Raw genomic sequence first — 27,773 nt, 5'->3', positions numbered from 1 at the left:
AAATGGCTGGATATCACTAAAATGTCAACTAAATAACCACCTTCTAATTAGCTAAACAATAATAAAATGAGCTCATTCAGAAATAGTTTTGATTGTGTTACTTTTATTAAGTTGAGATAATCATGACAGATATTTCTTTTTTGGCAATATATCAAATTTTATATGGAAAATAACAAATTGTATCTGTGTCCGAGAAATCACTTTCAACTAAGTTTCCCATTACAAAAACACCTCTCCAGGAAGTGTGTTAATTCCAGATCACATGACCTGCTCCACATGATGTCATTTCCTCCTAAAGAAAAGACTGGCAAGACTCCAAGTCTTTCTGAGTTATTTAATATAAAGTAGTGTGTGAGTCAAGTGTGGATTTATGGCATGTCAACAGGTTTACTACAATATCTTTATAAATAACTTTCATTTTAAATTTTACTCAATTGTATATATAATATTTAGAAGAATCTTTCTCTAAAAATGTCATGTGGTGTTTGGTTAAAGGCGGCCATGTTGATTTTAGGCCTGAAAACAGCAGAAATGTCAACTATGATACCTATCAACTATGTTACAAAAAGTCCCGCAACTATATATTGACCCAGTTGCTCTTATTGCTGTTCCAGCTTCACGTCAGATTTGTGCGATCACAGAACAAAGCAATATAAAGAATTATGGGTAGACACAACATGGTGCAGATTTAAATTTCCAAGCAGAAAAAGGTAACGAGAGAAAAAGAGGCAATAATCAGGGTTTTTTACTATATAAGATATTACATCTGGGTCAGTGTAGATGTCAAGCTGTGCGCTCCGGTATTACCAGGGAAGGTTTTAAAGATGCAATTAGGCTCAATGGAGGAGGATAAAATTCTTTATCACAGTACAGATAATTTCACGCCTCGAAACCGAAAGCAGTAGGGCTGTTCAGTTACTGTGTCCACATTATATCCTGTCCCACTACTGGCATTTTCAATCAGAATTAAAGACTCATCTTTTCTCCTTTGCTTTTTGTTCTTCCCGAAACTGCTCAAGTCATGTCCACTTTCAGTTTCTTTTTATCACCCTGTTGTTTTGCAATGATCTTTCTTACGCTTTTGCTTTAATAATTTCAACTCATTTTTAATCCAGCTGATATAATTCTGTAGCTATCTTGTTCATATGGATGTGCGTACATGTGTTAATACTTCAGTTTTATGTGATTCATGTCATTTCACAAAACGTTCAATGAAGCCACTGATCAAATAGAGATAAAACTGGCTGGAAATGAAATGAAGACTCCATGTTCGTATGTTTCTGTCAAAATACAGATCAAGAACCCTAAATATAAGACAACTTATGTTTATAAGTTTGCATATTCACACTACGATGTAAACTTTATGTACAATATGGGGGACTGTATGATTTTTTGAGTCAGAAAAACCTCATTCCAAAACCACAAATCTTTTTCCCGTGGGTATAACATAACAAGAAAGCTACTGCAAAGATAAACAGAAATTCCAGAAGGGAATAAAAGATTCAGTGAGGAAATAATTTGATTTAGTGCTGAAATAAGGAGAGGAAGAAGACAGAGGAAGACTCATTTGAGCACAGAGTGTCCATGTGAATTTTAAACAGTGTTATCTTACTTCAGAGGATGGTACAACTCAAAGGCAATTTTATAGCAAAGCAGTGTAAAATAACATTAAATCTCTGAACCTCTAAAGCCCATCTGCAAGCTTTGAATGCATTTTATTTTTGAAATATCACAAAAAAAACAAAGAACTGTTGGATTGTTGGACTTTTCTGATTTCCATGAACTATTCATCAATGAGTTACCAAATCAAAGCTTCAAATTGTGATTAAATTCACTTTATTCTTCATTATAAAATTCACCAAAACTAAGCATGTTGCTCGAACCAGATTCAGTAAAAAACTAAAAGAATCTGCATTTCTCCACACTAAGAGCTACTAGTGACTCACATTAAATTGGGCTGAACTGCAGGCTGTGTTCACATAGAGCAGAGAGGCGACAAGTATGAAAAGAAACTAAAGTATTAAATGGGTAAATATCTATGTATAGTAAATAAATAATCAAAGAAGTTTAATTTTGTCCCTTCTTATGATTTATGACATTATCAATGTGTCATACTGCAAAGAAGTTCTGACAGTTTTTGAGTTCTCTTTTAAGTTGCATATTCAGTTCCAAAGAAAAAGGTTTGTGCCGGAGTTTAAAACACAAATTATTCTTTCTGATTTCTCTATCTTTGTGTCATCGCTGCTGTCTGCAGAACCGCTCTGTTTTATTAACACCGACAGTCAGACTTTTAATCTTGTTTCATAAGAATCACAGGCGAATCGCAGACGAACAGTGAGTCTGTCACCAACACTCATCTTCATTCATCTCACACTGATCTCAGCTACATCAAATATGAATAATATTTCATGATCACACAGACACTTTGTTAAGTAGATGCCAGTTGTTAATCGTAAAATTCAGCTTGGCAAAGTGGTTTATTTCTTTGGGGTCATACTGACAAGAGTTACTCATGTAATGTTTCACTCTGATGCAACAATTGCAGTCGGTTTTGTATCCATCTGATCCAAGACCTTCTACAGCAGCTGAGCTTGATATTCAGTGCTGCAATCTGATCTATATTTATGAATTCCGTGTTACACTGTGTTACAATGTCGCCCATGTAAACTAATGCAATGTCTTCTACTTTAAATGGAATCATATTCAAAATGGGATTCCTGAGGCTGCATTTAAAAGTATTCAGTCTCTCCCATTTTGCTATCATTTTATGAGCTCTCTGTACCAGCATGATGAGGCACTTCCTTTATTTCATTCTGCCTGGTCTATTTCCCTGTTCGTTGCCTGTCTTAACCAAAAAGTTTTCAGGGTCGACACTCTTCTTCTTTTGAGCTGGAAATGGGAACACAGAATCTCTATGAAACACTGCACAAGCCAATAGGTTAATTTAGGAGTTATGGATTAATGAATTTGAAAGCTTATCAGATGCAAAAATAGTTTGCAGCAGTTCATTATTCAGAAACTCTGGGAGGCTGCATTGATGAATGAAATAATCACAAGGTAAACAGAAGAAATGCTTCATTCTCATCAGTAGTCTACCAGCAGTATGTGTTGTGTTTGATTTGCTGCCGCAGTGCTTCACTGGACAATGCTGTGTCGCATTGTGTCAAAAGTTAATCCAATTCCATCTTTCTTGCTGGATGACCCTCTGGTCTGATTTAACAGAATTAGGGAGGCTTAATTTCACACAGAGGGTTAAAGTTGGATTCAACGGGGCCCTCAGGTCCAGGCTAAAGGCCAAAGATGACTGACCTTTTACAGGTAGGGGGCATAAAACTCCAGAAGGAGCCAGCCACTTCAGTTACTGTCATCTCTATAAACTAAGAAATGTGTTTGTTCTTTGCTTTTCCTGAACAACTGTTCATGTGATCTTTTCAAACTTGGCTGGTGTAATGCTGAGGAACTGAAGGAACGCAATATAAAATTAGAAATCATTTGGATAATGAGTTCCCAAGAAACATAAGAAGATAAACATTAAACAGCAGATCCCTTGGATCCCATTCTATCCATTCATCCATCCATCAACTATCTATACCATTTAATCCTCATTAGGGTCATGGGGGGCTGGAGTCTTTCCCAGCTGACTTGGGGTGAAGGCAGGAGACACCCTGGATAGGTCATCAGTCCATCAGAGAGACAAACAATGACACTCGCACTCACACCTACAGACAGTGAAGAGTTACCAGTTAACTTCAGCATGTTTTGAATGTGGGAGAAAGCTGAAGTACCCAGAGAAAACCCATGCATGCACAGGGAGAACATGCAAACTCCATGCAGAAAGATCCCAGGAAGGCTGGGTCACAAACCAGGGATCTTCTAGCGGCTGAAGTGCTAACCACCACTCCACTGTTCAGCCCCGATCCCATTCTAATGAAGTGTTAATGTGACAAGTCTAATCTACGAAGGCCCCACAACCCACAGGACCCAAAGAATCCAATACTAATGTCCTGGCGCCAAACATCATAAGACAAAACCTGGGGGGTAAATTAATTGCTATATTATGAAAATAATCTTCAGAATAAGTGATACATTTCTGGTGACATTAAGTGACTAATCAAATAAACTATCAATATGTAATCCATAAAAAAGCTAGTGTACTGCCCGAGGCTGAGCTGGACTATGTAGAGCAATATAGAAAGAGGGTAAAAGTTTTCACTCAATAGTGGCGATTATGCCTTATGAGGCATCACTTTATTCTAAATTCACTGTTCACATTTTGATAACCCAACATGGTTAGTATTGAGCATAAAGTAGATCAGACAAGCAGCTGGGTGATGATATTGAGAAAATTGCGAGCATCATAACAGGCTGGATTTGAATGGTCACTACACTAATCTTTTTAATAACCATTTTGAAAATTTTAATTCTTGACCTTGTGCTTCAGTTTGAGAATTTGATGTTGAATAAAAATTACTTTTTTGATTAAATAAATCTAAAACCAGATCCTTTTACTGTGCAAATTATTATTATTTTTACTTTTCAAAAGAGTCTAGTCTGTACTAACACAGGCCGGCACAGGTTGAACATCTTTTGTTTTACAATGCCAAAATGACCTTATGATACCCGTGGAGTTAAGACGACTTAGTACCTGTATTGAAACACAGTAGGCGGCAATTATAATAATGCATCAGAACATTTGCTTTAAAGAACCATTACTAATTTGAATTCTAATTCCACAAACCCACTGATATACCTCCATGTATCCCATGGGAGTCACTGACCTCCTCTCTCAGTATCTAGTCATATAACCTCCTGTCTGCTTCACTGCTCAGTAACTCACACAGTGAACGCAGAATATGAAAGCATATCTCTGAGCCTCAGGGGAAAACAGACAATAAAACATGGTCTATATGCACTACCGCACAGAGACCATCATGCATCACTACCTTCTGTTTGTGTTGTGGTAATGTGATCGCACTTGTGCTCGCAGGGTGTGACACGCTGGCCGTACAGCGCGTTACTACCTACACTGATGAAGTAGATCAGTTACCGTAATAATGATGCAGCCTGTGGACAAACAGCGTGGAGCAGGTGCAAGAACAACACAAGTTGTAGCACATCATGAATTATTTAACCACTTAAATGTGTGTCAGCTTGGGTGTATGTGTGTGTTTAAGTGTCTTTGCGTGGAAGAGTGTATGTGCACACACATTCGTCTCAGGGCAAACTTTGCTGTGCCTGCAACTGTAATCGAGATTGTTTTGTTATGAAGTAGTGAGTAGATAAATGTCTCTTGATTTGACAAAAATATGTTTTGTTTCCCGCTATTTTCTGCAATTTCCAAGCAGCAATAGTATTCATTTAATGTTTTTATTGGTAAGTTGTGTTGCATTACATAATGATGAAAGTCAAGCGCAGCATGAAAGCCTGGTTCCAGACCTCTGAATTGCTGCCTACATCTCTGATTTTATTTGTGATTAAAGTTGATCTGATGTTATTAAAATCTTTTTCCAGGGTTGGAAAAACATCATGACCCATCAGAGCTGTGGGGGTGTGATTAAAACTGGAAATGTCATCTTCCTGGAGAAGAGCCAGAAAAGAGCAGTGGAAAACTGTGGATGAGTTTGTTGCCGCTGTATAGGTTGCCGTATTTCTTCATTTGATGTTAACAAAATTAGGGACTGTGGCTAGCGGTTAGCGGGCTGTACTTGTGAAGTGGTGCTTTGAATGTAATGCTAATGTCAGTGTGGGACCCGCAATGATGCTGGACAAAGAAAAGGACATTGGATAACCCCACATTCTTATTTATTATTTTACTGTTTAGATTATTATTGGTTTGTTTACTTGCAATCTGTATATTTTGATTTGCAATTGTAATGTTTTAGTAGGTTAATCTATGGGTGAAGTCAGTAAAGGTCACTCAGACACTTTGGGAAGCTAAGGGGTCCTGTGGGTAAGGCATGCGTCCTGCAATATGCAGCCATATTTTGCTAACGCTTCTGTGCTGCCGTATTTTCAGGTTAGCAAAAGCGGTGAAAAAATGCTTGAACACACTGTAGCGACATAGAAGCATTACGAATGTGTAAGAGCTGTGGATAATTGCAGATGCTAACATTACATTTTTACTGGAGTTGCAAATTTAGCAAAAGAGAATATGCTGTTGAACTTCAATTAGCAATTTGCTGACAAGGGAATCAGTAATGTAACCACAGGAATCCTGCTAAAATACACTCCCTGTCCTTAAAAAAGTCGCCACTCGGATTTAGCTAAGCAGATAGGTAAGAGCCTTCCATTGGATAATTACTGCAGTGAGGAATACCTTTCAGCTGGCAGCAACTTACTTAACATCATTTGTTTAACTGCCATGTGTGAAGACATATCCTGTGGTCATGGGTCAAATTATTGGCCTGCATCAATCAAAGAAAACAACTAAAGAGATTTCTGAAACTAAAATCAGGTTAAGAACCGTCTAACACATTAATAAAACCTGAATCATAATGGTGAACCAACATCTTCGAGGAACACGTGGTCGGAATAAACTCTTAGACGATGGTAGGAAATCAACATTAGAAGTCATGGCTATGTTTAATAGTGAAAGTAAGAGCATTTCCACACGCACAATGCAAAGGGAACTCAACAGCTGCATAGCTCTAAGAAAACCACTAATTATTGAGGCTAATCAGAAAAAAAGGCTTCAGTTTGCTAGGTAGCATAAAGATTGTACTCTGGAGCAATGAAAGAAGGTCATGTGGTCTAATGAGCCCAGATTTACCCTGTTCCAAAGTCATGGGGGCATCAGGGTAAGGAGAGAGGTGGATGAAGTGATGCACTCATTATGCCTAGTGCCTACAAGTCTGTGGGGGTCAGAGTTATGATCTGGGGTTGGACCAAAGAATGTGGTCAGCTGACTACCTGAATATACTGAATGACCAGGTCTTTCCATCAATGGAGTTTTTCTTCCCTGATGACATGGACATGTTCCAAGATGACGATGCCAGGATTCATGAGGCTCACATTGTGAATGAGTGGATCAGGGAGCATGAGACATCATTGTCCTGGAGTAGCATCAGTCAGCTTGAAGCTTTCCTCTCCTTACTCTTTGTTTTTCAAACATTTGAGTTTTTGTGGACCGTGATATATGGCCTTATAGCACACAGTTATGCTCCAAAATGGGAGTCACATCCCTTGTTTCTGGGTGAGGCTGAGAACATTTCAAAGTACCTTCATACATGAGCAGGAACCCAAATGATGCAGACAGTCAAACTCCTATGATGCAACCTGTACATTAGATGATATATTTGGTATAGAATATTTTGTCTGTTGACTTCCATAATCTGATGCTTGTGAGCGTTGATAACCAGCTGCAGCTCAGGGCTCCAGACTGAGAATGTGCGAGCTGAAATTTCAACTAGTCAAATTGAGCTAGGCCATGATGATCATTAAGCTGTACTGGTGTTGCTGTAACTGGCACAGACACGATGTTAAGCACAGCAGCGGAAAGTAGTACTTTTATGACTTTGGTGGCTCTGTCAGTCTGTCTCTATCTGGTGCATCAAACAAGCTGTTTAGCTGATGTTTGCTAAAAGATAAAGTGAGCTGATTATTTAAAAAGAAAATGAGGGAAGAGGAAGCAGACACAGAAAGGTCCTGACTCAGACACCTGATGATCAGAGGGAAGGTGGCGGAAGAGAGATATCAACAGAACCGGTGAAGGAAATAAGCAATTAATTCAATTACAATGGCTAATGCAGAAGTAGGGCCTCAAAATTAAAGGAACATTAATCACAATAATGATTTTAGCTTTGCACCATTTCATGAACATAATCTACTGTGGTATTTACATTTTTCCGCTCATAAAAAACAATGCATGTAATAAAAAATTCCTTGGTTTGATCTTGGACCAATCTGACACCAAGCAGCAGCTACTGCAGCCCGCAATATCAGGCATTTAGGGAACAGCTATAAATATGGCATCTATAGATAAGCAGATGTTCAGCAAATGATATGTTTTGCCTGTGACAAGGTGGAAGATGCAACCAGTGAAAAAGTTAGTCTGGAACCCTGCAGTCAGTGCATTTATTTGGTTGTTTTCTTCTATCCACTGCTGATCTATCACTATGGCCACAAGCTCTACTGATAAGTGACCAGTTGTCTTTCTGATAACAGTACAACACTGTAATAAAAAAAAAGAAATGTAGCAACTGTGAACAGACTCTCATGGTCCTATGAACCATCAGTGAATGCCATCTTCTTATCAGCAAAATGCTGCTGTATATAGCTTTGAGATAATTACCAAACAGGTGCCTGCTAGACTTCTCTGTTATCTTCTTTTGTATGTGCACATCAATAAATTGTATCACAAATTACCCAGGAGGGAAGACTGGATATAGGACTCTTGGACAATACTGTATATTGCACAGCTTTACATTTCCTGCTGTCACATTCCCAAGCCATCAGAAATTCATGAAGCTAGCTTTGCTGTGTTCCCAACAATCCTGACAAGAGGGCCTCAGCAGGCTTTGAATTACTATGTCCCTGCAGGTGAACCCAGGATGTCAGCATAAGTTGTACTCTACTAATGCGCAATGGCATGTCTCCTATTTCAACCTGCGTGGCTGCTACCGGGGATGTTTTGATTGCCCCACTGGAAATTCTCAGGGCTTGGGTTTGTTCCACTTCTAGTTTATTTATGTTGAATCTGTTGCTGAGATGTAACTTATACAACCATAATCTAGTGTCGCTCTCATAAGGGCCCAGTATATATTCAGCAAAGATAATGAAGTTGCCTCCTAGTCCCATCCTGACAAGCAACACAAAAGATTGTTGAAAACCCAACCACCCCAACCTGTTCCAATGTTCGTCTGTACAGTTCGAGAGAAAGTTATCTAATTGCCTAGAAAAACGTATTACCTGAGATGTTGCTTCTGGCAATTTAAATGCCCATTTACTTGTTCATTACTCCACTGCCTTAATTCCTGTCTGCATATTCCTTTGTGAGGTCCGATTCTCAACTGGGTATATGCTAGAATATTTAATACCTACTCTGACTTATTATACACTCAAGTCTTATCCCTTCCATCTAACCCATACAACTTAATACGGAGTCCATCTTTTCATAGCATCTTGTACACTTTTTCAACATCAAAAAACTACAAATGAAAAATACAGCTACCACAATATCTGTGACGAAAAACCCAAAATGGTGGCATTGCAATAAAGTCAGAGGATCAAGAAATTCATGAGGTACACCGTAATGTACAAAATGACGTGGTGCTCAATCCACTGGTTGTTCAGATATTTTTGTCTAAAACCACAGACTGAAATAACTCAACAAGAGATCGATAAACAGACCAACACTGGAATCCTGAGAGCCAGTTCTTACATTAAACATCTGACTATCAGGTGAGTCATGTTGCAAACTGACTGTTGGCTCTCCTAAACTTTCTGACCATCTATAAATTGTGTAGCTGTGAAATTTTCGACCTGTCACTGTCCGTTTTGTTCTTCCACACAGTATCACCACCAAACTCTTGATGGCAGTTAAGCGTCGCCTTGATGTAGAACTGATATAACATCTGCCTGCACACCTGTCACTGGGTTTTAGTTGTGAGCCATGTTTGCAAGCAGAGGAGAAATGTGTCACACACAAATACAATCACACACGGCAGACATGATAAGGTCACACAGACAAAACATAATGACATTGCTGCACACATGAGCGGAACCACCTACATACAAACACATCAAGAGACAAGTACACTAAGTGCTTTTGAATGTGTGGATGGCAACGTCTCCTTCGCCTGGACAATAACTTGTATAAGACACATCAGTCAGTCCAACGCAAAAAGACACAGCGGCTGCAACCATCCAGTTGGATTTGTTACATGCACAGGACATGAACAGCTTCCCGCCACAACCGGCCCACAATCTTTCAGACCTGCACACGTCAGCCTGAAAGCCTGCAGTTCAAACTGTCCAAGTAAAACAAAGAAGAACAAATTTTTAAAAAGACAAACTATAGAGAGGAACATAGGAAAAGGAAATTATGTAATTTCTGCACAAAGGATTTTCTACATTTTATCTACATAGGAGGTGTGGCTTGTTAGCAGAACAACAGTAGCTTCACTGCTCCAACTGTGTCTCTTCACAGGATCTGCTCAGGCACAATCTAGTGTGCAGAAGAAAAACACATTTCCTGCAGTTGTGGGAGTCCAGAGGAAGAAAATAGACATGAAGCCTAAAAATACTGTTTGCTTACGCATAAGGAAGCTGTGAGCTGCTACGTGGCCTGTGGAGACGCTGGATTGATTAAAACAGGAATATATGTGTTTCTTCTGAGAGTAAAAGTCACACAATCAGACTGACGTTGCAAATGATTAAAGAAAAGTCTACTTTTATTGTGAGATCCCTTTTGTGTTGTCCACTACTGCAGCCTGTGTGCGTTTCATGATAGTGCGGAGCGTGTGAGGTGACAAATGCGCCCATTACTGAGGCTCTAATGCTGTTTCATTATTACCTCCATCCTCCCCCCTCCCGACGTGAAACTCACTCACGGTCAGCTCTGTGGTTTGCAGTCTGTTACACCGACAATTGAGTCAATTTAGAACAAGCTCTTGGGGAATTTCAGCTTTTTCTCCTTCAGCTGAAAAACAGGCACCGTGTGTCAGTTAGAATCGGTCACAGGCTGTGACAGGAAGGCAGGCAGGGCGCCAAACCACAAACTGTTTACTCTGTCGCTGCTAAAACGCTGTTTGGTGGATGTTGTGTTAAGGGAAGGTTGAAAGCAGTGTGCTGCATCTCACCTGTTGGAGAAGACTTTGCTGTAGTTGTACACTTGGATCTCGAGCATCTCGTTTCCATCCAGCCTGCTGGCAATGGGCCATCGAAATGTCTGCAAACACACAGATTATAAAGGGTTAAAAAAAAATAGCAGGGCTGCAACTGACATGATTATTGATTCATGATGTACAGACATTTTTGTGGATGGCAAAGTAGCAAAAAAATGCCTTTTATATCCAATACGATGCTCTCAAATTGACTGTTTTGTCTAATTAAAAGTGCACCTAAAGATACTCACTGTACAATGACATTTGTGTTTAAAATTGTTCTATTCCTTCTTATTGATTGTATTTTATTTGTCTTTTTTGACGTCAACTGATTGATTAATATATCCCCGGAACAAGCAAACCTTTGTCATTTTTGTTTGGCAGTTACTTTAAACACGTAAACAGTTATCAACGTTATTCCTCTACTTCTTTAATACATCCTGAACTCTGTCATTAGACGATGAAAGAGGAAAAATACAATAAAATATTAAATTGGGTCATTGATTTTTCTTCTTTCCTGAAGAGTCTGGTGTCCAAACTCCTACTATGATGCAGTGTTTTTGCATTTCAATGGTAATCTGTGAGTTTTAGAGGCACTAATAGATTTTGTTTTGGATGGAGATGTTCTAAAAATAATTTACATTATATATTGCTCAACAACAAACATACTTAATTGTACTCAATAGATTATTTTTTTCAGTTCTGCTCTCTCAAAGTGCCTCCACAACCACATATTCAGTGCTTCACACATGTAGAAGCATAAGGATGTTTTTTGCTACCCTCATTGTTGAACCTCTTTCAGGGCTATTTTTGGAGGGGAAAAAAACACGCACTCAAAGACAAGTACTTCATAACGGGCTTGAAAAAACTGCTGTGCAGGTGTCAGCACTGACTGTTTAAACAAGACAAGATGAAAAGCAAGGCAAAAGGTTGCCATTTTTCTGCTCTTTCTTTGTCCTCATCAAGCAGCAGTCTTCTATCAAATACTGCCATCTTTAGTGTAGCATTCATCATACAGGTTAAACCTTTGACTGTCTGTTTCCTATGTAGCCGTAAAACTGGAGTCATGTTCAATAACTACATGTCGCTGTTTTGGCACATTGAGAGTTAACATTGCTGCCAAAGCTTTAGGATTCTACAACCGTTGCACTTGTAAACATTAACACCAACCAAGTTCCTGCAACAGAGAGCCACCTATTTAAGAGATTTTTTTTAAACATCAGAACCAGAATTACTTTATTGATCCCCGAGGGGAAACTGCTTACATTACAGTTGCTCCCATTCAAAGTCGTAGAAATATAAGTAGTACAAAAAATATGTCAGACAGGACACTGTCAGATTTAAACATTTATTTCAGATTGTCATACATTTTGTATTTGGTGGTGACTCTACTCGAGTGATGCTCTGGAACAATCTGAGCAAGCATGACTCAGTCCATGAAACCACAAACCCCCCAGCAGAGTCTGAGATTCACAATGTTAAATCAACAGAGTGTGACCACAGAAGCAAGGAAATCAACTTAAACAAGTCACATAATAGAAAATCCATTTTAGATGGTTTTAGGGTGCAATTGTAAACCATCTGTGTTCTACAGTCCCACAAATACGAGAAACAACCATTCCTTTAATTATTTCCTTCCTCTATGGGTAAGAAGGTGTGTCTCTGAATGAGCGGTTTAGGTTTGCAGCTTGTTGAGAAGTCATAACATGACAGGATCCTCTTTACAAATTCCATAATTATTTATTATGGAAACAATCACTTATTCAGAAAAAAATGATTGGATATCATTAAAATGTCAACTAAACAACCATCAAAATTTAATAACAACCTCCTTCTAATTAGCTAAACAATAATAAAATGAGATTATTCAAAAGTTGTTGTGATTGTGTTCTTTTTATAAAGTTGAGATAATCATGACAGATATTTCTTTTTTGGCAATATATCAAATTTTATATGGAAAATAACAAATTGTATCTGTGTCCCTGAAATCACTTTCCACTAAGTTCCCCATTACAAAAACACCTCTCAAGGAAGTGTGTTAATTCCAGATCACATGACCTGCTCCACATGATGTGATTTCCTCCTGAAGAAAAGTCTGGCAAGACTCCAAGGCTTTCTGAGTTATTTAATATAAAGTAGTGTGTGAGTCAAGTGTGGAATTATGGCACGTCAACAGGTTTACTACAATATCTTCATAAATAACTTTCAATTTCAATTTTGCTCAATTATATATATAATATTTACAAGAATCTTTCTGTGAAAATTCCATGTGGTGTTTGGTTATAGGCGCTTATGTTGGTTTATAGGCCTGAAAACTGCAAAAATATGAACTATGACACCTGTCAAGTATGTTACAAAAAGTCACACAATCATATATTGACCCTTCTTTTCTTTTGGCAGAGGGCATCTACCTTCCGACACCTCCAGCTATTTTGGCGAGTTTACATGAACTGACATCAATACTCAAATTATTAAAATAACTGGGGTTTACTTGCATTAGTAACTCTAATATAATCGCAAAATGTCCTCCCATTACTGAAAAATGCACATCAGTTGACACCTTACTAGCGCCTTAATGTGTTCCTGCATTGTTTCTAGATTTCATACTCAGTTAAACTAGCTGGAAGCTTCACAAATACCCAACCCAGTCTCCACAAAATTACATTCCCACACAACTATACTGCATTTTTTGTCGTGAATGCATTTTCTGCCAGGGTTCCTTTGTTTTCCTAAACCTAACCACATAGCTTTGGTGCTTAAATCTAACCAGAAACTGAATGAAAACCAACAGTAAACAATGACTGAAGATGAAACCTAAGTCTGACACTGATGTTTCTCATCCATAATGGGTTTATGCCACCATCCACACCGCCTGCCTCCTGCTGTGGACTTTGTTGCTCTTTCAGACTGCCTTTTCCATCATGTCACAAATTAGGTTTATTTAAAAACCAAATTACTTAGCCTTCACAATGTATTCTCATCTCATCGAATGCTTTAATATTGATTTATTCCTTTAAGTCCACATTCAAGGCCTCACGTCAGCCTCCGTCTGTCACTCTGCAGCATCCTTGAGTTTAAACCAATCCCCTACTAGCTGCAGACGTGCTGTTTTGAAGGAGAAAAAAAATCACAATGTTTTATTTATTACCATAAACATCTCTAGGTTATACTGCACCAACTAAGAATATTGATGACCTTTTTTCGCTATGAGGTAAAACAAGAAAAAAGCAGGAGCCAAGCAAAACTGTGCGGTAATGAAGTCCTGAAATTGTATGGGATATCTTCAAGCAAAAAATAGCTCAGGTTGTGGTGAGTGTGAGAATCTCTTTGAAGGATAGCTCCTGCTTTGGCATTTCACTTTAATTAGCTCAGTTTGGGGAGAATCAGGTAGTTTCATTTATGCTGCTCTGACAGGAGAAGCTTAAAAAAACCTTTATTTTGCAGGAATCTCCTCGCTGATGTCTTTACTACTGAGTAATTGGTTCCGTCAGACTGATCGCTCAATAATTTCCTTTATTTGCCATCATCGTGAAGGGTCTGTCATGCGGGACTGATATGATCTTTAGTGTTTATTAGTGGAGAATTAATTTGGAAGTACCAAATAGATAAATGAATTATAATCACCCTATTTAAATCATTAAGTATAGCAAATATACTCCTACAGATCTGATTCACAGTTATGGAAAAAAGAAATTCATAAAAATGACTATGTAAAGGATGGAAAATATCATAAACACCATAAAAACAAGAGTCATAAACATACTTTGTTTCCAAAGCTGCAGTCTCTACTTCTGAACAAGCAATAAGATCCAACTTGATGATCTGTAAAATGGCTTATATGGGATGAAATGATCTGTGATATAACTGTCTGCATCTGCCAAATCGATTTAAGCTGATGATCCTGTAAGAAATCTTGGAATTGCATTATTCCATAATGACACTGCTCAGCATGTTTCATTCATCGGCAGATGTAGATCAATAAGAAAATGCAAGTAGTAGGTATTTGCCTATTAAACATCAGAATCAGAAATATTTTATTGATCCCAATCAAGTCTTAGAAATGTAAGCAGTAGAAAAAAATATGAGATAAACATGAGTAGAAAAATATGTCCCAAGAATGTCAACCTAAGTAGAAAAATATAAGTAGAAAATGTACAATTAATTGCCTCTGCATCTGTCTCCCTGTCTCTCCTGTGTCTCTCTGCATCGTCTGCCTGCAGTCTGCTGATTGCAGCAACTGGTTACAGCTGCACTAATCATCTCACCTGTTAACTCAGCTCACCTCTTCTCAGTCTCACCTTATGCAGTAAAAGCCCGGTTCAGTCCAACATTACAACTTGCTTTTGTGCAGCTTTCAGTAGTTTTACGATGTTTAAGCAAAGTTGTAGGCGAGCCGACTGCTTGAGCTTCAGGCTGCAGGGGATGGAGATAGAGGCAGGGGGTAATTTACATATTCATAGATCTGTTCATATTAGAGGCGGCAAAGGTTTAGCCATTTTAGGATATGAAGGAATTATCTACAGAGAAAAAAAAATTAAAGCAACAGATGAGTTTTTAGGGGTTTAATCATCACCAGGAGCAGGATTTTAATGAACAAAAAAAAGCATGATCAGCGTAGTGCATTGGCATTAGTTGGTATTGTTTCATGTGACTTTTTCATGTCAAATACTTGATACTAAGCCCTCGTCTTATCGGTATCGCACTGTTTTCACCTCCTTTGCTGATACAAATCCTGTTTATGTATTCTTTTCTTTTATCCCAAATTATTTCTGTAGTCGTTCATATAACAAGTTAAATATTTCAATCAGTAGTCTACAGTTTAAAAAAAATGAAAACAAGTTTGAACAACCAACTTTTAACCTCTAATTAAAACTAACTTTAGCAGGGAAATGCATCCAAAAACTCTCCCTGGGTTTGCCGCCGCTGGCTTTACATTGGAAGAGGGAATTACTCATATTAATTAAACGGGACACTTAAGGGACTGGCTTTGCGTTTGAGAATTCGAAAATATTCAGCAAATTAATGTAATAAGAAAAATATGATAGATGTGCTAAAATCAACTGAGGAATTCCTCTTTACAAGTTGTTTGAGAGGCATTAACATGTACATTAGTGAAGTCTGACACCAAATTGTGATGCATTGCTCAGCTCTGCTGCATTGATTAACTATAACAAGGCTTCAAAGTTAAGTACAGAGCCAAAACTCTCAAGGTGACAAATTTATGCGTCACCTCTTTGCTGTGCTACAGTATAAAGTAAAAGAGACTGTGCATACGGATAAAGGTTGCACAGGTGATTTAAAACTCATTCACCTCCTGCTGATGCCGGCCGATTATTCGGGAAAACACTGCAGGCTGTCAGACAAGAGATTCATCAGGACCATCCCATTAGCAAGTCCTGGAGCTACCACCTGCTACAGTTCGACCTCCCGTCATAGATCCATGATTATGTGTATGTGTGTATATGAGTGTATACAGTCTTGGAAAAAATTATTAGACCACATTTGTTTTCTTCAATTTCTCATTCATTTTAATGCCTGGTACCACCAAAGCAATATTACCTGAAGAATACAATGAACACGAAAACAAGTGCAGCTGATTCCATAATACTTTATGTCCTATTTGACATGCTTAAGTGTAACTGTATTCCCAGGGTATATAAGAGGCCATTTCATGTCATCAGCAGCACTGCACATGCAAAGGCCTAGAGTGGTTTCCTGCTGACATTCAAGCTGTAGAACAACTCAGAAGTTGTCAGCTCTCACATGATGCCTAACACAAAATAATTATGTGAAGCCACAAAGGCAGCCATCTTGGCACTGCTGGAAATTGGCATGAGTGAGAGACGGGCAGCAAAAAAACTGAAGATCTCCAAGACAGTCATTCATTATACCCAGAAAAAACAAGCCCAACATGGTACTACCAATTGCTAGCTGATCATGGCAGGAAACGTTTTTCTACCCACCAGATGACCGTCGCTCATCCGTTCCTACGTCAGAAATCATCATCAGACCTCCAGGAACCTTAAAAATGAGTGAGCACTGTGGAGAAATGGGACTTGTTTGGCAAGGACAGTTGGAAAGTGACTTCTTGAAGCTGGTCTGAAGTCACACAGGGCAGGAAGAAGCCCTTCATCAAGGAAAGGCAGAGGAAAGCTGGTTACTCTTTGCTGGGATCACAAGGATTGGACTGTTGATGATTGGACTAAGGTTCTCTTTAGGGATGAATCCAGTTTTCACTTGATGCCCACTCCAGCCAACTTACTGGTTAGGAGGAAGCCTGGAGAAGCTACAAACCAGACTGTCTGCCCCTACAGTAAAACATGGGGGTGGATCAGTGACCATCTGGGGTTGTTTCAGAATGGGTGGAACAGGGCAAATGCAATTGTGTGACGGGCTATAATCATCAAATGCAAAATGGAGAACCACAAGCCCAAAAACAAAGCAAATTTGTTTAAATTTGTGCATCAGGAATGGGCTGCTGTGACAGCAGAACAATGTCAGAAGCTGGTGGAGAGCAGCCAAGACACATGGCTGCAGTCATCAGAAACAACGGTTATGGGATCAAGTACTAACTCCTGTGTATCATGTGACTAAAACAGACAGAAAACATGGAATGCCTAAAAGTACAGTATTTGGCAGTACAACGCCATAGCTACTGATGGAAGAACTTAAGTGATTTTGGTTATTATCAAGAAAACCATGGAAAATGTCTGGATATCAGCTTTTAAATTAAACTCTTATGGGCTATTTTTGTTGTTTGTCATTATATTTATCCAAACAAATGTACCTTTAGTTGTAGGCATTAGAATGAACTACAAATTGAAGAAAACAAGTATGGTCTAATAATTTTTTCCATGACTGTGTGTGTGTGTGTGTGTGTGTGTGTGTGTGTGTGCCCGCATTCTCAACCCTGAGGATCTACACTGTGATTTCTCTTCCTTCCAGACTTCAGCACAAGACCAGTTCTGCTGCCTCCTTCTAAGCTTTTTATTTTTTAAATCTACACAAACCTCTCTCAGCCTGCAAACATCTTTAACGTGAGAGTCCTTGTGTGAGATTACAGCTAATACAGTCGTACCACATTTCATTTACAACTTCATCTCCTCCAGACAGGAACGGGAAGCCTCAGCATGGCGTTAATGTTGCACATGTGATAGCACACACAGCGAATGGAGGAAATGACGCCTAATATACACAAACTGATCCACCTCAAATGAGCAACAGCACAATGTGATTATGCTTTGTTTATCCAACACCAGGGACACTGGGCAGCCACATTAATGGTCTGAGAGAACCGTAAATTTTAATCCGAGTCCTCACCGACAACACAAACACATGCACCACGTGTAAATGCAGATAGTATTTCCCCTCTTTTCTTTTTTCTACATAAAAATACTAACTTTAAGCATCTGCTTGCAGCCACATTGTCTCTATTATATGCGTCTTAGAGCTTATCTTCACTCCCAAAAACTAATCTCTGAAGTAAAGAAGCCTCAACAAGAAGGCATAAGCTCGTACTGTTGCTTGATGCTTTCACAACTACCATGACGGACAAAATGCTTTAAACACCCGCGCAGTACAGACAAACGAAACAAGAGCAGAGAATCCATTAAAGTGAGAAAATGGAAAGGTTTAGTGTGCTTTGACTGTGCACCAGTTTAGAGACAACAAACAGTCAACTGGAATTTGGCTACAGGGCTGCAAAAATACATTTTCAAAAGCCTGCTATTTTTCTGAGAAAGCAAGCAATCACTGGTGGGGCAATACACCATTAAGGAGCAAAATATCCAGAGTTGCCGAAGTAAGCAGTTTTCTAAAACACATATTTCTTATTTTCTGGAATAATGGGTATGCAAAAGCCAAGTTCAAATATATATAAGCTTACACCTTTAAGAAGAAAGAGATTATTCTTTTTGGTGGCACACATAAGCCAAATTTTCTTTCCTCCACTGTGTTTAGTTATTTAACAGGTACAATAGACATGAATAAATAACATGATGATGTGAGGGTGGTGATTTAGCAAAATGCTTAATTTTAATCTTCAGTCTCTGAACATAAAATTAAAGTTTAAACACATTTAGAAGCACGGTGCCAGGTTTTATCGGTCCACTGAATGCATGCAGGTACCCGCCTTAGAAACGTTTGATTCAGTGTTGCTATGGTTACGCCAATAAAACCTTCATAGGATGAGTATAATGCCAGAGTTCTCAGGAAGTTATAAGGCTGTTGTTGACAAATACTATTTTTTTTGACAAATATAAAAAGAAGCGACACAGGGAAGACAAACTAAGGTGCTAGAGAGAGTTTCTAAAGGTCCCGCAGATTATAAGTCATTCTATGGAGTGTGATGTGACATTTAGGTTACAAATAGAGGCCGATAAAGCTGATGAAGCTTGTGATATCATAACATGAATGCGAATAAATCAATACTTTGTGTACTGGAACAATAAAGCATAAAGGCCGCATAGTGAAACTTCTCCTGCGGCATTTAGTTGCTTGACTTACACACAGGAGATGCTGTGCAGTCATAATGGTAAACTCTTGTCACGAAGTCTACAAGGACAGAACTCTGGAGGCAGTTATTTACAGCCCCTGTCATTTCTTGTCTTATCAAACTGAACTTTTCATTTGCATTTAAAAAGGGTTCTATCCTTCCTAACTTGCATTTTAATGTTTTTTAATACTGTTTTTTTTTCTTTTAAACAAATTTTTTTGCAATATGCAAAGCACTTTACATTACTTTTGGATATGAAATGTACAATACATTTAAACTTGACTTGCCTTTTAATGGACTGGTAGAAAAGCATATCTAAATGGAAAACAGCCAGCATAAATGTAATTAATTCCATTTGTGCTTTTCCTGCTTTTCGAGTGTTTGCAGGGAAAATGGCCTCTTCTGATAAAGTGTTTGGTGATCAGACAGAAAAAGTGAAAACAACTTTTGATACACAAAACTAAAGGAACACAGACATGAATAGGAAGCTACACTGTGTCCTTGTTCTGTTTTGTACAGTTTGCAGCTCTGCACAGTTCAAACTAAGTAGTCACGGAGCATCAAACGATGACTGACGTAAAGCTGCTGCAATGCGCCTGGTTAGGCATTCAGTCTGACGTCCTTCATCAGAATATATTTCTGATTATGTGTTCAGAGTAATGTGTGATAATAATCTGAGTAGCAAGGGCTTATTTTAGATCCTCCTCTCTATTTACTGTCGGAATATTGCACATTACTATTCCCAGACTCCCTCCTTAACCCTCAGTACTGTACGACGGTTAATTGGTGGAGCACAGCCGCTCATTAAAAGTGACAGGTATGATCTCACTAGTTGCGAGCCCTGAGGCCACTGTGGCCAATCAGAGGAGCTAAACGCTCAGATGAGGAGAAGCTATTACGCCTGTGATCCCACGCTGCTGCATTGTGGCGAACAGATGGATGACCGGGTCATCCTCACTTCCCCCCCTCAGCACGCTTTGATATTTCATAACTGTTGCCATGGACACAGAGAATGAAAACACCTCCATGATTAATTATGAACAATATGCTGTCTTTAACACTCATTATTGAGAGAAATACAGTACATTCACAGTTGTGCGGTGCATAGCGTTTGGTTTAAGTTCACAGGTTCGTTGTGATCTGATGATGATGCAGCCGTCTGCACTTGGACTCGACAGGCTTAGATGTGTTTTTAAAGGATAAAAGAGATGAGAGTAGGCTGCTGAAAGAGGCTGTATAAGCCACTTTCTCATTATAGCAAGCTTTACCAGGTGGTTCCATATGCATCAGCCGGGTGTTGCATTTAATATTAAAGACTATGAGAAATGATGGGGGTTTTTGTCTTCTCAGTGTGGACTTAACTTTAAATAAATAGCAGTGTGACACACTTGAGACAGTGACTTTGGTGAAATTTATCTTCACAACGCAAATTTTGTGCAAATCTAAAATATGAAAAATTGCTGCCATTCTGTGTGCTGCTTAAGTTTTGCATATACTTTGATGTATTCAGCATATGCAGCATTTTTGCACAGCAAACTGTGCAGTCTGTATCATATCATTTATAACATTCTACATTGTCTACATTGTAAAAATTACACACAAAAACAGCATTTATGATCAACTATTTTCAAAACTAATGAGAATTTAATATCACGCTCTGCTACTCTGTTTAGTTCTATCTTTGCTAACATGCTATATCAAGATGGTGGTTTATTTGCTAACATCATCTGTGTAGTTATTGTGAGCGTGTTAGCATGCTAAATGTAGCTTAAAGAACTGCAGTACTAACACAAACTCAAAATTGCCAATATGCTGAATACTTTGAATTTCCCTCGGAATTAATAAAGTATCTATCTATCTATCTATCTAGGCAGGCTTTTGTTTAATGTTCAGTTTTTAGTTCACTCTGGCAACATGCTACTATGCTAACATGTTAAGATAAGATGCAAGTAAAATGTTTTTGCTAAATATCACCAGTATTGTTACTTTGAGCATGTTAGCATGTTAAAGGTAGCTCACAGAACTGCAAATATGACTGCAGATGTGATGTTCAGTTTTTTGGGGACTTTTGTTGAATCAGCTGGTTAAAAAAAAGTGCATTTAGTCTTGTTCAACTGTATTTCATCATATTGTTAGCGGTCCATGTTGTTTCACAGTCTGTGTGTGTGCATGTGTGTGCGTGCCTGACAGTACAGATGAAACGGCATGTCTGATAAGCCGGTTCTGCAGGGAAACTCGACCTTGTCCGATGCGCTGACAGCACTCCGACATGCCCACCGCATCACCGCCGGCAGCCTGGGCTCAGTTTTCTTTTTCCAATTCAACTGTCCGTCCCTGTTTTCATTTCCACCCGAGCTCCGTTTCTCGTGTGTCACTTGGTCTGCATGCTCCAATGTTTCTCCATTCATCTTGGTCTAATTTACTGTATGTGTCAAATAAAATGCCATGGATCAGTCAGGGTCTTTCAGTCTCCCAGCATGTCTGCACATGTGTTCAGGAATGTGGCAGCCAGTTAATATGCATGGGTAGTTTTTGTTGGTGTTGCTTCCTATCTTAATTAATACTTCACTGATACTGATATGAAGTTAAAGCAAGATATTAATATTAGTGGATACTGAAAATGTTTGTAAAAAGATTGATTTTATCCAGTTAATTCAGTGGAATGTTATTTTGTTTCCATCTACACTGTAGTAGAGCTGCAGTTATTTCCCCACTTCCTGCTGTGGAAGACCAGATGGTCTAGAGATGATTGACAATGTACTTGTCAAGTAAACTGCTTCCCTACTCCTTAAAAATAGATGGTGTTGTGCAGGGAGAGAGGACTCACCTCTCAATCCAAAAGTTTTATTTTCTACCTGAGATGTTTTTTTCTCCTTTGCCTTCTTCACTTCAACAACAAAAACCCGAACTTGTGTTCATTTGTACAAATTTGAACAAATATGGTGTCAGAAATGTCCAAAACACAGGCAAAACTGAGAGTGATAATTAAAAAAATCATATCTTTGTGAAGCAGGATATGAGTGAAAAAACGAGGTAACAGTTATTGTTGGAGATGAGCTGCTCTGACACCAAACCCTTAGTGATGCAGACATACATAAGATCCTTGTTTTTGTATATGTATTTGTTTTGGACAGCAATTATTTGGATCCCAGTGTCACAGTCTTGTAACAAACTGAACGCGGCCTCCAGATCAGTTCAGAAAAAAAATACACGTACTGTTATACGCCTACAAACAGACACAATAACATCATTATCCTCGGCAATATATTGCTAGAGCAGTACCCTCTCTTACCATTTTCATGCTGTACAGTACACAAAAAGGCAAAAAAAAAAAAAAACAAACATCACACCTGTCTCTCAGCAGTCACCACTAAAACCTGCAAACCAACCTTCCTCTGCCTCACCTCTACTGAGACTGTTCACTACAATAAAAACAAGAAAACTTGCTTAGCTCCATCCTGGCCATTGTCTACCTTGAGAGATAAATCCACTCAGACGCCCGTTATGAGATGCCATTTAATGGGATGTGCTTCAGATGTGAAAAATGCATTTTACGACAACTTGTTCTCTGATTTGTGCATAATTGGTTTTTATTGGGTAACACTTTATAGTTCTGGGAATTTGTTTTGTCTTCTTGATATCTGCACCAGTGTTTACTCCTGAGAGAGACTCTATACAGTATAGGAGTTACAAGCTGATGCACATGGGCACACTTACAGAAACAGTAAAAGAACAATAAACCTCTATGTGTTTTTCCTCTCGTAAGGGCTCACAATTACAAAATAACACAGCTTTTGCTACAGAAATTGTTCTGTTCTATATGTAAGTGTGTGCAGACATATACAGTGCTGCGAAACACTATTTTTCCACCTGTATATTTGTCACACGTAATGTTTCAGATCGTCAGACAAATTTTCATATTAGACAAAGATAACCCAAGAAAACACAGAATATAGTTTTTGAATGTGGATTCCATTCATTGAAAGAAAAATGCTGTCCAGCCCATCTTGCTCTTTGTGGAAAAGTAATTCCCATCTTAGCTACCAATCTACCAAATTACCAAATTCATCCAGCGACATCCACATAAGATTACTGCCAGGCTTGTTGAATGTAAACATCACTAAATAGAACCTGTCTGGCAATGTGAAATAGATAAAGGGTCTGAAACAAAGTCACTGACATCTATCAGTCTGGAAAGGGTTACAAAGCCATTGCTGAGGCTCTGGGACTCCAGAGAACCACAGTGAGAGCCATTATCCACAAATGGAGAAAACATGGATCAGTGGTGAACCTTCCCAGGAGCGGCCGGCCTATCAACATTTCTCAGAGCGGGTCGATATCTAATCCAGGAGATAACAAAAGAACAGAGACGAACATCAGAAGAACTGCAGAAAAAACTGGCCTCAGTTAAGGTCCGTCTACATAATTCCATAGTAGGGGGACACTGGGAGAAAATGGCATCATGGGAGAGTTACAAGACTCCAACCACTACAGACCAAAAAGAACATAAAGGCTTGTGCGGCATTTGCAAAGAAAAATATCTAGATGAGCCCCAAGACGTTTGGGATAACATCCTGTCGATTGATGAGTCAAAAGTGGAACTTTCTGGAAGACATGGGTCCATTACATCTGGTGTAAAGCTAATACTGCATTCCAAAAGAAAAACATGATACCAACAGTGAAACATGGTGGTGGTAGTGTCACGGTTTGGGGCTGCTTTGATTCCACAGGACCTGGACACTTTGTCATAACTGATGGAGCCATGAATTCTTCTCGATCATAAAATTCTCCTGGAGAATATCCACCCATCAGTTCATGACCTAAAGCTCAAGCACAGCTAGGTTCTGTAGTAAGACAATGATCCAAAACATACAAAAAAGTCCACCTCTGAATGACTCAAAAAGAACTAAATTAGTTTTTTTGAGTGGTCGAGTCGAAGTCCGCACTTGAATTCAACTGAGATGCTGGGGCAGTTCAAGCTGGAAAACCATCAGAATTAAAACTATTCTGCAGAGGAGTGGGACAAAAGTCTTCCATGGTGATGTAAAAGATGATTACAAGCTGTCACAAACATTTAACTGCAGTTGTTGCTGCCAAGAGTGACCCAACCAGCCCTTTTTCACAGGGGTAATATAGGTGTTCACTAAGTCTTCATTAAACATATTTCTTTATTTCATTTAAAGACAGCGTTTTGTCAGTTATCTCTGTTTAATATTAAAATTAGTTTGACCACATTGAAGTGTGAGAAATATCAAAAAATTGAAGATATCTGTAGGGGGTCAAATACTTTTTCACAGCACTGTATATTTTTTAATCCAGAAGTGTTGTCATTCTACACACACACCAGTACGAAATAATGCATGAAATAGTCATAAATTTAGGTTGCATACTGTAAGTTTGGCATTTGCAGATTCTTTTTTGCTCATTTTAGTTGCACTCATTTCGGCTTTCCTTCAAAGTTAAAACAAGAAGAGAAAACATTGTGCTCATCCCATCATTTATTCAGGTTACTGAGAGATGGGAAAGCGCCTCCCTGGAGCAGCCCTGAATCTTAAAAACTGGCGAAGTACATAAACTATTTTTAGCACCGGCTGTACTCCAGCTTGTGTCTGGTCCAGAGGCAGCTGCTGCTTCTCTCCTGCATACTGGTGGTCAAGTGGTCAGTAAAGAAGCAGCAGAAATATGACCCCCAGATGTGGATCATGAAGTTATAAGTCTTGTATTCTTCGCTGATTCACTGGATATGAACTTGGTATAGTGTATATTAGTTTAAAAACCTTACCGTAATAGTGATACAGTATGTTCTCAAGTAACATATAAGCCTTACTTGAGCCCACTAACTTCCCAAACGTGATTATCCATGCAATACGGGAAGCGGCATGGAAGTGAGCTCACTGTGGTCTTGTTCGCCTTGCTTTGATCAGCCACAACATGCCCTCCAGTTCAGAGAACCGGTCGGGCTTTCAGTGGAGAAAAGCTGCCGCAACATCAGCGGTTGAAAGTATCCTTCCAAGGAGAACAACATCAGCTATTACAGGAACATCACAGAAATGACACGTTTACGTGACAAAATTCTTTAACAAAAGTAGTAATGATGAGTTTTGTTCACGGAGCGGAAAACACAAAGTAGTGTGATGCTGGACAGACATAAAGCTAACAGATGGGTTCATGAACAGTATGTAGGATTTGAAACAGACAACAAAGCAAGTTCAGTCTACTCAAGGTATCTTTTCATCATCTGGTTTCACTAGACCTAATTTGATATTTCAAGTACATTTTGATGCTAATACTTTGGTGCTTGTCCTTCAAAGCAGGACATTTATTTTCCTAATGGATCTGAATACTTCATCCCAATCTATGCTCATATTTGTTCATTTTTACATGCTCTTGCTAATAAAAAGCACTTGACGTGGTCCTATGTAGCTGGTTATCAACTCTGTAAGTCAACTCAGGGTTTCTGAAATTGGATGTGAGCTTGTTCACATTAAAGAGGCAGATTTGGCAAGAGATGAACAATCACAAATATGGACAGGTCTACTAGAATCAAAGTGGCATATTTTACAAACAAAGGTGAAACTATAGTTTTAAAGAAATATGAAGATTTTGAACACATAATGCAGACTAAAAGTAGAAGGGAAGCTGCAAAAAGCTGCACTGTGAATGCTAACAGGCTAATCTGAGCACAAGTGTCTTGTGTTTACACTAACTTATATTCTATTGAATGAATGTATTACTTACTATACTATACTTACTTACTATATGTATTCTCCTGGTATGTAAGGCAATTTTTTTCTTTCAGCTGCTACTCTTTTGTGGTGCTTAACAATCTTGTAAGCAAGTAAAAAATTAACATAATTCACAGCACTAAGTAGGCCAACTCTTATATTGTATAGATGTTTACATAAATGTGTACAACTTTATATATTTCTTACAAGAAGAGCAAACTATAATCCTTAGCCAGTATGAGGAATTTAAATTATAATACAAGGTACAAACAGCACAATTGCTGCGGCCGAAGTCAGGAAAGAAAGCTGCAAAAAGCTTCAGACTGTGTGAATGCATAATTAACACGCTCATCAATATTACTGTCCTTTTGTGTAAAAGTTGCTTAGAGAAAGATTCAAGATTCAATTTCTTATCGTTGTGCATCACAAGATTGTATAAAGAAATTACAGATGTAGTCCCTTTACGCTGCTCACAAAAATGACCAATTATTCAAGTAGTAAATATAAAACAATTTTCATGGTGATGTGGAGGATGAATTCAATAATCTCACATACACTCTCATTGTTAAAGTGTCGGCGACAGTTTTAGTTTCATTCGTTCAGCTGCTTGGTGGTGCTAAACGTCCTGGGAGCAAGCAAAGAAGAAATATAAAAACATCATTCAACCTGATAAGCAGACTTACTGCAAGTCTTATAAAGTCAACAGTCAGGCTAAAGGGCCTTCGTGTTTTAATCAGTTTCTGTTCTCAGATTATATCACTCTAAAAAGGCCTATAGAACAATGAAATGGCTCTGAAATCACACAAATTCACTGCTGAGAAGAACTATGACAAATTCTCCAAGATCCTTGGAACCACCTGCCAAGTAGCTTGACAAAATGTGTCTAATTGTACCCAGGAGAGTAAAGTGTGATTGAATTTTTCTCTGGTTATAGGACCTACTTTATTTTACAATCTGCATGCACACATCACTTTAAAATCCCTTTTGTGAAACAGGCATCAGAACAGTAAGTACACAACATCCTGAAAAGCTATGAAAAAGTAATAGGATTCAGAATTCCAGCATTACGTAATCACAAGACTCTCATTAAAAAGTCAGATATTGCACACACTGTAGGGCTGTAGTAGCTGCAAGCAAGCAGAGAATGAATTTTCTTACACTCATCATGTGCGCATAATTCCCTGTGTTTTGTCTGCACAGTTCAAATCTCTTGACATCTTGTTTGTAAACCAAACACACAATCTAAATTCCTACATGTGCTCTCTCGTTTATGCCCACATTTCTACATGCACACACAGCAGTTTTATCCGCGACACCAAAACTGAACCCCGTGGCCACATCCAAGCGCTTGCAGGCTTCTGTGTTCGTTGCTCCAGTTATGTCTAATGAGTAAGGAGGGGGAAGCCCTGGTGTTCTGCAGCTAAAAGCCCTACCATGGGATGAATAATGAATACAGATTCCCCCATCCAGCCTATGCACATACTAGTTCAAAGACTTGCTGCTAGTCCATGCGTAAAGCAACAAGACACACAAGTCTATGCTAATGGCCCTCAAATCCACTGGCTGGACCGAGCTTACTGAGCCATGCAAATGTTCCAGTCGCCGATGAGGAGGATGTGTTAAGGAGCTGCTCATCACATCAGGGGTCCGGAAGAGCAGCACCAGCAACACAACACACCATCACACATGCACACATAGCCTACTGGAAGCACAAGTCGTCCCAAAGAAAGC

General features: G+C 38.8%; 1 protein-coding gene across 19 annotated transcripts in view; it reads right to left on the bottom strand.

The window, feature by feature from the left end:
* The window catches only part of otofa (otoferlin a), a 109,012-nt gene that overhangs the window by 66,352 nt on the left and 14,887 nt on the right, over positions 1–27,773 (bottom strand). For all 19 annotated transcript variants that reach the window (XM_023278670.3, XM_035952115.2, XM_035952116.2 and 16 more), the window contains exon 3: positions 10,800–10,888. In XM_023278670.3, coding sequence (XP_023134438.2) covers positions 10,800–10,888 — 89 coding nt within the window. The remainder of the gene's footprint in view (positions 1–10,799; positions 10,889–27,773) is intronic.

Source organism: Amphiprion ocellaris, chromosome 12 (genome assembly GCF_022539595.1).
Source record: "Amphiprion ocellaris isolate individual 3 ecotype Okinawa chromosome 12, ASM2253959v1, whole genome shotgun sequence".
NCBI classification, from domain to species: Eukaryota; Metazoa; Chordata; class Actinopteri; family Pomacentridae; genus Amphiprion; species Amphiprion ocellaris.
This window is presented reverse-complemented; position numbering and strand designations above follow the sequence as displayed.